This window comes from Vigna unguiculata, chromosome 3 (genome assembly GCF_004118075.2).
Source record: "Vigna unguiculata cultivar IT97K-499-35 chromosome 3, ASM411807v1, whole genome shotgun sequence".
Taxonomy (NCBI): Eukaryota; Viridiplantae; Streptophyta; class Magnoliopsida; order Fabales; family Fabaceae; genus Vigna; species Vigna unguiculata.
In genome coordinates, this window is record NC_040281.1 from 40,868,117 (window position 1) to 40,882,073 (window position 13,957).

The window sequence follows — 13,957 nt, forward strand, 5'->3', positions numbered from 1 at the left end:
TAGATTGATTCAATCCATTTTGAACAATCAGTCTCGTAACTTTGTACTTTTGTATACTCGGACATCATAAAAAGCAATAAACTTCAAACACTTCTTAAGGCTTTTTGATCCTTAAGTGCCAAGGGCAACACTCAAGACACAGACCCCTTATGAACATACTTGCTTTGATATTATAAATGTAAGAACCTAAAAAAGTAAAATGGTTCTATTTGTAAAGTCCATGCATTATTGATATTAAGCAAATTTGGTCAAACAGCACAAGGCATACATCTCTCTCTCTCTCTCTCTCTCTCTCTCTCTCTCTCTCTCTCTCTCTATATATATATATATATATATATATATATATATATATATATATATATATATATATATATATATATGCATACATATACTACATATTGGCTCCCATTTCAACCTAACTTCTACTCTCTAGCATCATTGCCATTTGCAACCTCATATGCTACGTCATAACAACTATCACAGCAAAAGAGAAACACAACAACCAATTGAAAAAAGAAAGGGTTAGCTAATGATAATTTTGAACATTTATAATCTATAATATATAAAATATACTAGCACTTATATTAATCACAAATTCTTATCTACAATCAACAAATTGTAAAATACTCGTATACACCTCTCTTATCTTAAAAATTTGGATTATTTATGCATTGAATCAGATACTCAAGAAGTCAGACACCTGTCATGTAATCATGAAATAAAATGTCACGATCGACCTAAATTTACTAGGTCTCAATCTCTCACGAAAGAGTAAATTCATGCTAGAAAAAAGGGTCTCTTATCCCAAATCCTAGTATAGGAACCTCCCTAAATTCTCACCACATAAACCTCATTCTCTATATGAGTTTGTGAGCTTAGTATAGTTAGAATAACTTCACAGCATGGATCCCTAATCAATGCATAATATTATGTAATTGTTATAGCATTCCTTATTAGGAACACCATATTCATATAATATCCACAACACCTTTATACAAATCATTTTGTCACATTAGCCATTTTTCATTCTCTTAAAACCATAACCATTCCATAATATAATAATTCGTCAAAAGATTTTCCACATTTCAAACTACACGACAAATACAATAAATTAACATATTGGCTCAGCAAGCTCACTTACCCACTTAGCAACTAAGCAATTCACCTAATGAATTAAGCACTGAAACAAAATACAAATAAGTGCATCCAATGATAGCAGACTTGTCCAATGACCAAGCCTTCCATGCCTTTATGTCAAATTTGAATTTAACTTTCGCTTAGTTACTCCTTTCCCTTGCCTAACAATCTGAGCTTAGAAGCTGATTTAATCAAGTGAGTCCAACAGACGAGTTTGCTTTATGATGCTCTATGATTTGACTTTCCCTTGCCTTGATGCTCTATGATTTTATTTTTAAAGCTCACTTAGTGGGAGTTTGGCTCACCGAGCCGGTCTACATAAACCAATCACATAAATATACAAAATGGAGGGTACCCTTGGCTCTAATGAGCATTTTTATCCTCCATACAAATCAAAAGCAATACCAATTCATTCCAAAAGACTCATTAGAGGCCAAAGATTCCACCTCACATATTCATCCTAAAATTCAGATCTTAGGTACTAGTTCAACAATTCAAACACAAATGATTATTCAACCAGATTTCACACATCAACCCATCAACAATATTTAAATATACCATTTTGATAATTAAATCACAATTTTTTGTACACTCAATTTAGACAATATAAATCAAATTGTGCAAAATTAACATTAACTTTCCTTACCTTGGTTAAATAACTCCATATCTCACAATTGCTCCTTAGAACTCTGTTTTTCACAAGCTGACCTAACTATAAAACCAAAATCTAAACATACCCTCATGATCATAGACAAACAAATATTTACTTTTAACACATTTGAGTCACATGTATAAACATAAAGAGAAGTAAGAGAATAAGTTTTGTAAAAATATATAAAAAGATGATAAATTTTATAAATAAAACTCGATTAATAAAAAAAATCTATTAATAACTTTAATATTTTATTATTAAAATATTTGAGTGTCATATTTTAAAAACTATCAATAACTCTCGACAACTTTACAAGTCCTTACGCTATTGTTAACATTTAAGCCATAAACTAAATTATAAGAAAATTTGTTTTTATTTTTATCTCATTCAATCTCGAGTAATGTATGTGATTGTAAAGTATAAAAAAAAAAATACAAGAAACTCATTCGAATATTCAAGACTCAGTCATTTGGAGTGAGGACCTCATAAACTCTTTTACTTCTAACTTGTGAGACTCAAACATTTAATTTATCGCCGAAGTAATATTTCTCTGTACAAATGATGAAACTATTGTTTCTGTAATATTCAAACAACAACATAAAACAATAATATATACATATAACTTAAAGTTCTTCCAAAACTAATCATATAGTAAGTTTAAAATTAGATTATAGATTTAAAAAAAATATCAAAATGACCAATAACACTTACTTTAACCTTTTTAAATCATTATTAAAGTCAAATTAAAAATAATAATTAACGTCCATAAATTTAATTTAATACATAAATCGTTAGTTCAATACACAAATCAAAATCAATAATCAACTACAATTTGAGATATCTTTTCTTATTAATGACTAGAAAGAGTTAATAAATATTTAAAATATTATAAATCTAACAATATATTGAATAATACTAAAATTTACTTAATAATCAAATTAGTTGAGCCAATTAACATATCCAATGTTAAACTCAAATAGTACCAAAAGTAAGATTTGAGAGATTTTTAGTAGAAGAAGTACTTAGTTTAAATAGAAATATGGTCAAATTGAAAATAAGTTTGAATTTAAAAGATGAAAAACAACCGATCCCACAGATTAGAAAAATATTTAAACTTTTATTTTTATCTAAATAATCTAATTCCTTAATTAACAAAATTGGGTGACATTCCAATTAGATTTTACAACAGTGAGATGCGAGAGACACGCAGTAGTGGCGATTGAGGTGAGATATAAACACGTGGTTTAAGAATATCACATGGATGGTTTTACAATATTGAGATGTGTGAGATAAAAAAATGATTTAAGAATTAATTATTAATTATTAATTACAAATTATAAATAGGTCGCGGTGGAGTTTGAGATGAAACCTTCATTCATTCATTGATGTAACTCACAAAGAGTCTCGCCCTGCCACACTACTCATACTTCCAATTCATCCCTCTTCTTTCCACCCAAAATCCAATTCAAGTGCTCACATTTATCGTCTTTTCCTTCTGCAATCTGCGCGCCGCCAAAACCCCAGATCCGGCACAACCATCGGTAAAAACCCTAACCGTAGCGTTATTTGTTTACGACTGTCTGGATGATCGGTAGGATTTTTTCAGATTGTGGGTTCATCAATTTTTACACTTTATGTTTTCGAATATTGGAATGTTTAATTAATTGCGAAAATAGTTTTAGAGGTGATGGATTTCTTGATGTGTCGATAAAGCGAGGATTTGGAAGACGGTAATTGTTGGATTGAAGGAGAGGGCCCAGGAGGTGGTAAAGGTTGTTGGTTCATGGTGGATAACTGAATCTGTTTGTGCATATATTACAGGGAGAGAGAAAGGTTTTGACTTTGAGACATATTGCTAGAGAGAGGAACGGTGGGCTTGGCAAGAAATGGATCCTGGTCGCTATGCTCTGCATCAAGGCTGGGATAATAACAGCGTAATTGTGGTTTCCTCCTTAAATAATTCACCTATATGGAATATGGGGATCATTATTCAAAGAAACTACTATTAGGGTTTCAATCTGATTTTTTATCGGAGAATTGTGAAAGAAAGCTAGCTGTGGGGGCAGTCAGATATGGACTCCATTTGCCTAACCCTCGTCCCACCATTGATTATTTGTTCCTGACATAGCTTATTCTCTTGAATCCACAGGCTCTTGAGGGATACGGCGCCGTCCACGAGCCCAACTTCCGGTGAGTGCAACTGCTTGATGCTTATCATCATCATCACTACGGTAATATGAAACCTGTGGGGTAAAAGATGTGTCTTTGAGGATTTTGTTTTTTTCCAATTTGTTGGTGCTGTGGTATGTACCTCATGATTGTATAGTTGAGATATGCTCGTGTTTTGTTATGCAAAATGTTAATCTAGTTATATTGTTGGTGCTGTATCGAACTTTAGCTTTTCTTTCCTCCCATTTTACCCCATGTTTTTGGCAGGGTCGGTGGTTCCTATGATGAGAGAAGGTTTCTTGATGAAAGATATCCAAGAGATCCAGTTTACCAGAGAAATAATTTTCACCCTGACATTTTGGACAGGGAGGCCTACCTGCCGCCAGGACCACCTCCTGTTGGCCACTGGAGTCAATCCAAACGAAGAGGTTATGATGAAGATTATCCACTTGACAGGGAATCTAGACGTTTTCAGAGGCCCTATCATGAATCATATAATCAGATAGATGGTTTCAGGGATCGTGAGATTGACACCTACCCAGAATATGAAAGGTTTCGTGATGGCTATACTGGCATTGAAAACTATGGTGACCGAGGATATGATAAGCCTGCCAGATTTTCAGGTCATGAACGTGATGATTATGCCTATGAAGATTATGACTACAAGTCCCGGGCTTCCTCTCATCATCGTAGGGAGGATAGCCATGACAGGGATTATGATCATGGTCGCCACAGTTATGATTCTGATTATGAAAGAGGTAGTAGAAGAGACAGTAATTGGAGGCGACGCGAATCACGTGATAGGGAACGTGATAAGAGAGGTCATAGTCGGGAAGGAGAACTGAGTCCACGTAGGAGACATGAGCGCTCACGCTCACGATCACATTCTCGTTCGCGTTCGCGCTCTCGATCCCGATCCCATTCTCACTCCCATTCTCATTCCCGCTCTCAGTCTCGTGGATATGATGACCATCCAAGGTCAAGGTCCCCTCGAGGTCGAAGCCATGGTAGAAGTTATAGGGAAGGTAGCTATACTGAGAGTCGATATGATAAAAGTGAAAGACGTAGGGATCGCGATGATAAACGACAGCGCGAACATTATTCTGTGGTATAGTGCTTTCCTTTTATATTTTCAGTGATTATCTTAGTACTGTTGAACAATTGGAAGTAAAAGCTGTTTTCATAGGCCCCATCTGCAACCGTTGTCGTGAAAGGTCTTTCGCAGAAGACAACCGATGAAGATCTATACCAAATCCTTGTATGTCATACTTAATTTGTTTTGTTGAGCTTCATCAGTTACTCTGGTAGATTTTGATGATCTTTATTTATTTATTTATTTTTTTAATTTTGGTATCATCATTTATATGATTTTAGGCGGAATGGGGGCCCCTTCGTCACGTTCGAGTTATAAAGGAGAGAAATTCTGGAGTCTCTCGTGGATTTGCATTTATAGATTTTCCTTCTGTGGTATTTATCATGTTTATTTTCTAATTTATATATATGTCATGTTTTCATGAATGTTATATTGAGTAAAATTGTTATGGATTAGGGAGCTGCACAAGGAATGATGGACAAACTAGGAGACGATGGTCTTGTTGTCGATGGCAGAAAACTTTTCTTTGAATATAGGTATTTTGTCAGCTTTAGGGCTTTGCCAATTGTTTGTACTTTTCAGTTTTATCTTGGTACTGTTAATTACAATAATCTAATCTATGTTACCATTTTGAGCTATATTTTGTTGCAGTAGCAAGCCAACTGGAGGTCCTGGTCCTGATGGAGCTGTGAAATCAGGTCATAATTATAAGAGCATTACGGTTCCATCTGATTGGATGTGCACTGTATGTAGCTACATAAATTTTGCACGCCGAACATCCTGCTATCAGGTTCATAATCCTTTGTGCAATATTTTTGTATCTTGTTACTATTTTTGAATTGTAGACTTTCTGCGTTCTTAATGCTTGGGATGATTAATTTAGAGTAGCGACTCATTTTTCAGTTCTGTTCTGCTATAAGTATGTGTACATATGTGCGGACATTGAATTATCAGTGCTATTTTCTTCTTACTGCAGTGTAATGAGCCTCGAACTGACGATGCTCCTGCAGCAGATATTTCATTATCAAATTCAGCAGCTACCGGAAAGAAAGGTTTGGAAGCTGGTAAGTATTTGTATACTTCATGTTCTAGAGATTGTTGTTTTATTAATGCTCTGTAATTGGTAAGTATATTTACAATCAGGTCCAACTCATGTTTTGGTTGTCCGAGGATTGGATGAAAATGCTGACGAGGAAATGCTCCGCTATGAGTTTTCCAAACATGCTCCAATTAAGGTTTGATTACTAAATTCATGAGGTAGCTAATCAAACCTGTGACTGTTTTTATGCACCGGAGGGGCAGGTTTGCTGTTGTTTAATTTTTCATTTATATGCTAAGGAGTGTTGTTATCTATTGCAGGATCTGCGTCTTGTGAGAGATAAATTCACTCATGTCTCAAGGGGATTTGCATTTGTACACTTTTATTCGGTGGGTACCATTCATGATTAATAATTGAGCAATTCTTGTTACATACTTTTGTAGTAGTAGTCTCTCTTATACGGTCTCCCTGGTGTTTAAAGGTTAATATTACAATGATTAATAAGATCTTAAGATAGTGATTTGGAATGCTCGTGTCATTACTTAGTTAAATGGCCATTTTTTACATCATTTGATGATATCTTCTTCCTAAATATCATGTTGTGTTTAAGTAAAACAGTCTAGAGTGAGTGTACATCTTTTGCTGGACTTTGTTGGTTTCGTTGATTGAAATGACTCATTTTTTTGAAGTGTTCGTTGAATATTTTTGTTGTCTAACCAATACTTTGAGTGTTATAGATAAAGGGGTGTATAGAAGATCTTGTTTGGACTTATGGAGGTGTATATAAGCTCTTGGAAAGGCGTATCAGAACAAGTTCTGTTTATCTTATTTTTAGAAACTTGTTCAAAATTTATCATTCAAAGTTTATCAGTAAGTGCTTATGGAATAAGTTTGTGAATAAGCTTATAGCTCAAAGTTTATCAAAATAAGCTCTGATGTAACAATACCTCGTTGAGTAAGTGCTTAAGTAATTGCTCACTGAAGTTGGTACAATTATATTTGTTTATATTTTAGTAATAGCTATCTGTCTGTGTTTCATCTTGGAGTTCTTTGGGAATGATACCATTCATCTTCGCGTTTTAGTCATTTGTTGTTTTCTAGATGAAAAGGAGAGGGAAGAAGCTTGACAAGAAAAGTTAACCGTTAATAGGTGTTTTGGTAGTGATTATTGTGACAAAATATTTTTATTTAGGTTGAAGATGCTACCAAAGCTCTTGAGGCAACAAATGGAACTATGCTTGAAAAGAATGGGCAGATTCTAAGAGTTGCATATGCAAAAAGTATCCTGGGCCCTGGGTCAGGAACATCAGGAACGTCCCAATCGAGCAGTCTTGCGGCTGCTGCTATTGAAGCTGCAACATTTGCCCAACAGGTGCTTTTTTCTTCTATGTATAAATTTTGTATAATGGTTTATAAACAGTTGAAGACATTCTGTATTGTGGAAGGTGAATATTGACAATTTCATATCATTTTGTGATTTTAGGCCATGTTAGCACTTGTATTGTTTGAGGATGATTTATTAGTTCAAACTTCCTTATTTTATATTTGAAGACCTATAATTTATAATAATAATAATTAATAAAGAAATTGGTGGAAAATTACAGGGATTCTGCCTTAATAAGAAAAGAGAATCGCACAGGTTGTGAAAAATCTTTCGTTTCTAAATAATGTTAGGCCAGACTAAAAATTGGTTTTGTAAAATGTCTGAAGCGTTTGCATCACTAATTAGGAAAACGTGAACAGTGAGTTATAATTTCCTTAAGGCTTTGGTGTACAGTACAGCTCCTAGGTAATTAATTTTTCCGTGTTTACTGTATGTCTATTGTCACTGATTCTCTTTGTCTGTAGAGAGGTATTTACTGCACGTGATATTTCTGATCTCCTTGAATATTCCACATTAATATTTTGTATTTCTTACTGCAGTTGTGTTCATAATTATAGTTCTGATATGCTGTGAAGTTATTATAAATTTGATTTATGTGTTTTTGCTTTTCGACAATCCTCAGTATGATTCAGTGGGATGGGCTCCAAAAGAATATAACCCAGATGACAAACTATCTACTGGTCAAGAGCAACCTGGCACAGAAGTTGGTGCTCCACAATCGGGCTTTGTTTGGGATGAAGCATCGGGTTATTACTATGATGCTGCTTCTGGTTTTTACTATGACGGAAATACTGGTACGGATCTTGGTTGAGTTAGTCAGAGAAAAGCCTATGATTATCTTAAAGTTTCTCAAAAGCATTTTTTGTTTGCTTCATAAGTAATTCTCGAGACTTTTTCCATCATGGGGCCCCCTTTTCTATTTAGCCAAAAGTAGGTTTGGAGATTACCTAAAACGTGCATGTTGAAGAGAATTCTACGACTACATTTATTGGTGCAGTAGTGCTAGTTAATTTTTGGGCTGTTGCTTTTCCTGTATCTACCTTATATCCTTTTATGTAATTGAGCTCTGTTGGACAGGATTAGGCATCAAAATTTTGTCATCTCCCATTTACTTTGTTTGTTTCCATCTTTGTTGCACACATACACACTCACTAACTATATGCTAGCACTGCGCTATGGGAAGTGTTGCTTATAGAGATTGCATGTGTCTCTTTGCCTATTTCTTTTACCAGCATCAAGACTTGGAAACACTAATATACTTGTAAAAAATTGTAGTATTCCCTTATATTTTATTTTTGATCTTCTACACTCTTGTCATATGTAGGTCTTTACTATGATGGTAATAATGGGATTTGGTATTCATATGACAACCAAACTCAGCAGTACATACCTTGCACTGATCAAAATCAGAATAAAGCACCTAATAATGAGTCTGAACCTTCTAAAACATCTGATGGTTCTGGAAGTAAAAAGGTCATTTCTGCACCAGCTACTACTGTTATATCGGTTGAGAAGCCAGCTTCACTGGCAGATGCTGTCCAGGCTGCAGCAACAGCTGCTTTGGCTGCAGAGAAGAAAGAAAAGGAAAAATCAAAGGAAATAAAGCTTGCATCAAAGAGCAGCATTCTGGCAAACAAGAAAAAAATGAACAATGTATTAACAATGTGGAAGCAGAGGAGCCATGAGGGACAGGCTACTAGAGTGGCTCTGGAAGACAATCAGCCTTCTGTTTCAGCTGATGATAGGTCATATTCTGCCGGGCATTCTGCTAAGAATAAATCAAAAAATGAGATTATGGTAAGGGAAACTAATGCTTCTAATCCAGGAATTCACACAACTCTTGCCCAGGTTGCTGCTATTGATTCTCAGGCACAGCCACGGCCGGTTAGTAATAGTCTAGGAGGCACTGTGATGGGGGTCATAAGGGGCTCAGGAAGAGGGGTTGTTAAATCAGATAGTTATTCAGGTTCTACATCTGTTGCATCATCTATGCATAGTTCATCTTCAGCAAATGTTGATCCACATACAGTTGCTACTCCCTTTAGAACAGATGTATCTGCCCTGAGTTCGTATACACCACCTGCTACAGTTGGAAGTGGGCGAAGAAGGTTTTCAGAAATGCCTCTTCCTGCTTCAGCTCACAAAGAACAACCTCAGACAACTTACCGGGATCGTGCAGCTGAGAGGAGGAGTTTGTATGGCTCATCTTCTTCAGTGGGAAATGATTTGGCTGACCTTGACATTGGGGATTCAAGTAAGATTACTTAATTTATAATGGGTTTCAGTTTCATTACTTTTGTGTTGATATACTTTTGATTGAAAAAACTGCTGAGCTGAAGGGAGAGTGTTTGTTTGCCAGTTGTTAGTTAATCATTTCAAAGCATTGTCTGGTATCTCTGATGAAAAAGGCTTTGGGAGTTGAGGAAGCTTTAGTTTTTCATTAGATGTGAAGAAAGGCATTGACGTGTGCTTCCCATGTTTTGGGAAATTGTATTTACTGTTTGGGGTGATCGTAGGCGTGGGCAATATTTTGTTTTTTAATAGAAGGAATTGAAGGAACTTTCCTGGTTAGGAGATTAAAATTGTGTGCATGTAAATTCTGTTATAGTTATATATTTTTAAAATATAGTAAATTATGTATTTTATTTTATTACCCTATTGGCCAAAACGTACTTGTAAAAAGTTTTGTTGTAGCAAGGTGTTGATCTTTATTATCAACTATTAGGTAATATTTAGAAGTTTTAAATAACTAAGTAGTAGGTTTGCAAGACAATTATAGGTAAAGTGGTAGCTTACTATGTGGATTGACTTTTTGAGAAAATATTTGTTTCTACCATATGTATTCTTGAAGACCGAGATTTTGCATCAAGGAAGGGTGATCCAATGCCGTTCCCTCCTGGAGTTGGTGGTGGACGTGTAGTTGGAGATGTCAACGTTGATACTTTCGAGGTGATTACGGCAGACAAAGCAATTGATGAAAACAATGTCGGTAATAGGATGCTTCGCAACATGGGCTGGCAGGAAGGATTGGTACCGTTTCGTTCCCTCTGCATTTCATAATTATCCTTTGTTATTCAGGTTGTTTTGGTAGAGCTTGATGCAGTCATTTGTTTATATTTGGAATGAGTTCCAGAATTCAAATTCTATGTTTTCAGGGACATATGATAGTTACTTTAATCCTTAGACCGACATAATATTTTGTCTAGTTTGGATATCTTCTTTTGTTAGAATGTTTGGACTGACCTGAAGAATTGGATGGGATACCCCTGGAAATTTGGTTATCTCAACATATCTGGTGAAGGATTCTAACATTTTTATATTATGGCTGTTTCCTGTATTATGGATTATTTGATGCACAGGGACTTGGAAAGGATGGAAGTGGAATGATAGAGCCTGTCCTGGCACAAGCCACGGAACATAGGGCCGGACTTGGGAGTCAACAGAAGAAGTTGGATCCTAGCCTTGAGGTGCAGGCAGGTGACAGTTACAAGATGCTTATTCATAAAAAAGCCCTTGCCAGATTTCGGGAGATGTCAGACAATTAAGGTTTGAGCACATAATTTAGGATTTAGCTTCGATAATATATTATTACTTAGCTCTTTTTTAAATATTCTTATTGTAAACACTAGTTTGTCAGCACAATTTCGAATTTCATTTTTTGAAATTTAGTCTACTTGTGTCAACTTCTGCCCAAATTGTAGCATTCATATTTGCTTTGGTTGAATCTGACGAGTGTTTTGCAATACCATTCAATTTTCTTTTGCCTTTAGTTCAATACAAGTGGTGCTGTCCTGTGTGTGTGGTGGCCCCACTGAATTTTTTTGTTTTTTTTTTCTGATTTTTTATATTTAGAAGCCTTTCATTGGCAGAGCTATGGAAGACTTAAAAAAAAAATAATCATTACGGGTTTTGGCTCAAGAAAAATCCCTTAACATATGCTTTACAAAAGCCAAATCCCTTTAAACATCCGCATGTTACGTATCACGGTATGACCTAGGGTTTGTTGATGCAGGCAACAGACTGGTAACCATACTGTTGTTTTACACCAAAAACATTAAAATAATGTTTGATGTTTGTTGATATCAACACGCCCTGCGTTGGAGATCACGGTTGACAGTGTTTCAGTACTTATGTTTTCCTGGATTTTCAAGATTAAGTCGTAAAAATTAACTATTATTTGGATCAATATAATAAATTAGTGTATAGTTAAAAAGGTGGGTACCGATGTCTTGGACATTTTTCGATGAAGAGCTTAGAGAAAAGTTCTCATGTACCTATATTAAAATATACATCCTCTGACATGTATTTTTATAAAATTAAACTAAAACAGATATATACTTCTAAACTTATAAATGAAAAAGTTATGAATCATAAACTCTATTCGTAGCTATTGTATTAAACAAGATAGATATAGAACAATTATAAACTCGGATGTCCATACTATTTTTTAATAAATAAATACATATGAATTATAACCAACCCTAATATCTTTATCAGATAACCATCCTTAATATTCTATGTCTGTAATACAGAAATGATAGACTAATATCAGATATTTGACGAACACATCTAGAACACCCTAGTGGGATTTTATGGCCTATTTGCAGGATTTCTCAGGGCTTAAATATGACATCTTTTAATTAACATTTAATTTTCGAATTTAATCTTTTCTCTTTGTCGATTCATGATTGTTGCGTCTCTTTAAAGGGCCCTTACCTACAAACTTGGGTTCAGTTTAGTTCTGAAAGGTTAAATTAAATTGACAGTTTTGTCTACTACCCATGCGTTGTACAAGTTTTGGAAGATCTTAATCTTGTTATCTATGTTCTATGCAAATCAGATTATATAATAAACAGGACAAACTCAAGTCATCTTCATGTTCAATAGGTGAGAGTGTTTGATAGATATTTTAATTTACTTTTATTTTATAGAAGACAACATAGAAAAAGTTTTAAAATACGCCATCTGTTGAAGGGGACACGTTTAGTCTAATTCCGATCAAATTCTTTATCAAAAACTTAGTTTTTTCAATTTATAAAATAATTGAGAGAAAGAGAATAGAGAGTAGAGACTGATTTTCTGTGTGTCATTTATCAATAGAAGTCCTTATTTATAGATATAAAAAGCAACCTAAGGGATAAACTCAATGGTTACAATATTAGTGATAACATCAATAGCTAGGTAACTGCTAACAATTTAATGGACATCTATAAATTTTATAACATTTCTTCTTGGGTGTCCATTGATCAGAGAACGTGTCTCGTTAAAACCTTGTTAGAAAAAATCCTTCGAGATAAAAACCTAGTCAAAGAAAAAGAGTACATTATTTTTTATTCTTTGATATAATATTATTTATCACATCTTCTATTTTTCTTTCTCATGTAAACTTACATTTTTAAGATGACGAGTCTAATCTTGTGAACCAATTGTTTAAAGATTCTCCTTGACAAAGATTTTGTAAATAAATTTTTAATATATCCTTATTTCAATTGAACAATACATGTACGGTTGTTTTCATATATGGTTGTTGATTTTTTTTCCTCATGAAATGCTATAAGTTGCATGATTTGACGATGTTGCTATTATGTTTTGTTTCACTGACCGCCATGAAATCATTGTGCCACCACATGTGAAGTATTTTGTCTGTGATCAACTATTGTGAGGATTAGATAAATAACCTGCATTTACATAACTCATTTGATTTCGAAATTTACATAACTCATTTAACTTCAAATTAGTTGGATAAAAATAAGCCTATATTCAAGTACCTTTAAGGTAACAAAATATATATTAACACTAATTCAATATTTTCTAGTAGGTGAAGAATTATATGTTGCTTAACAAATTTACAGTAAATATTAGTACAAGAAAAATACATTAGTGCTCTTATAACATTAAAAATATGGTATTTCTTAACTAAGAAGTTCTGCATTATTGTGAGGTCTAAAAGGACATTTATCAACATCTAAACTTTACAATCGAAGTGCAAAAATGATATAATTTGTTCATATATAACCTTTTAAGAACCTTCATTATATAAATCTCTTGATGTACGAAAACACATGTATTTAAATCCTCAATTTGTAATCTTAAAGAAAATTTTGTACTTCCAAGATCTTTCATCTCAAATTCTTTCTTTAAGCAATCAATTGCCTTTGTAAACTCATCAAGAGTTTCAACGATGTTTATGTTATATGCATAAACGACAATTATGACAAGTTCATTTTTTGATATTTTCACATAAATATAATGATAAGTATCTTTCTTTTAACAAGTACTTACAAGGATAACTATACATCTTGATTGCTTTAATCCATAAAAGGGACTTGTTCAATTTTATTGAATAATCCACTTTAGAATTTGCGTGGTTGGGTAAATTAAATTCTTCAGGAATTTTCATATAATTATCATTCTTTATAATATTTTTCTGCGCAAAGATCCATTTTTACTTAATAAGTTTCACACTTTCAGGTATGCAAACTA

The 13,957-nt window shown here is 33.9% G+C and overlaps 1 protein-coding gene across 3 annotated transcripts; it reads left to right on the forward strand.

Annotated features, from left to right (window-relative positions):
• Positions 1-3,145: 3,145 nt before the first annotated feature.
• LOC114178410 (SUPPRESSOR OF ABI3-5) lies at positions 3,146-11,157 on the forward strand. 3 transcript variants are annotated; one of them, XM_028064283.1, is made up of 16 exons: positions 3,146-3,330; positions 3,611-3,723; positions 3,939-3,979; positions 4,226-5,066; positions 5,145-5,216; positions 5,333-5,425; positions 5,508-5,587; positions 5,703-5,841; positions 6,028-6,115; positions 6,195-6,286; positions 6,411-6,479; positions 7,283-7,462; positions 8,097-8,268; positions 8,799-9,728; positions 10,326-10,504; positions 10,834-11,157. In XM_028064283.1, the coding sequence occupies exons 2-16, from the start codon at positions 3,676-3,678 to the stop codon at positions 11,017-11,019; spliced, it is 3,210 nt and encodes a 1,069-aa protein (XP_027920084.1). In that variant the 5' UTR covers positions 3,146-3,330; positions 3,611-3,675; the 3' UTR covers positions 11,020-11,157. The 3 variants fall into 3 exon arrangements, with proteins under 3 accessions (XP_027920084.1, XP_027920086.1, XP_027920085.1); XM_028064285.1 differs by having other exon boundaries at positions 4,325-5,066; XM_028064284.1 differs by having other exon boundaries at positions 3,148-3,330; positions 3,466-3,723.
• The last annotated feature ends 2,800 nt before the right edge of the window (positions 11,158-13,957 follow it).

Coding starts and splice junctions, on each gene's coding strand:
- LOC114178410 (XM_028064283.1), top strand. CDS start 3,676: ATGGATCCTGGTCGCTATGCTCTGCATCAAGGCTGGGATAATAACAGC. Junction 3,724..3,938: donor AAGGCTGGGATAATAACAGC/GTAATTGTGGTT, acceptor TTGAATCCACAG/GCTCTTGAGGGATACGGCGC. Junction 5,426..5,507: donor TTATAGATTTTCCTTCTGTG/GTATTTATCATG, acceptor GTTATGGATTAG/GGAGCTGCACAAGGAATGAT.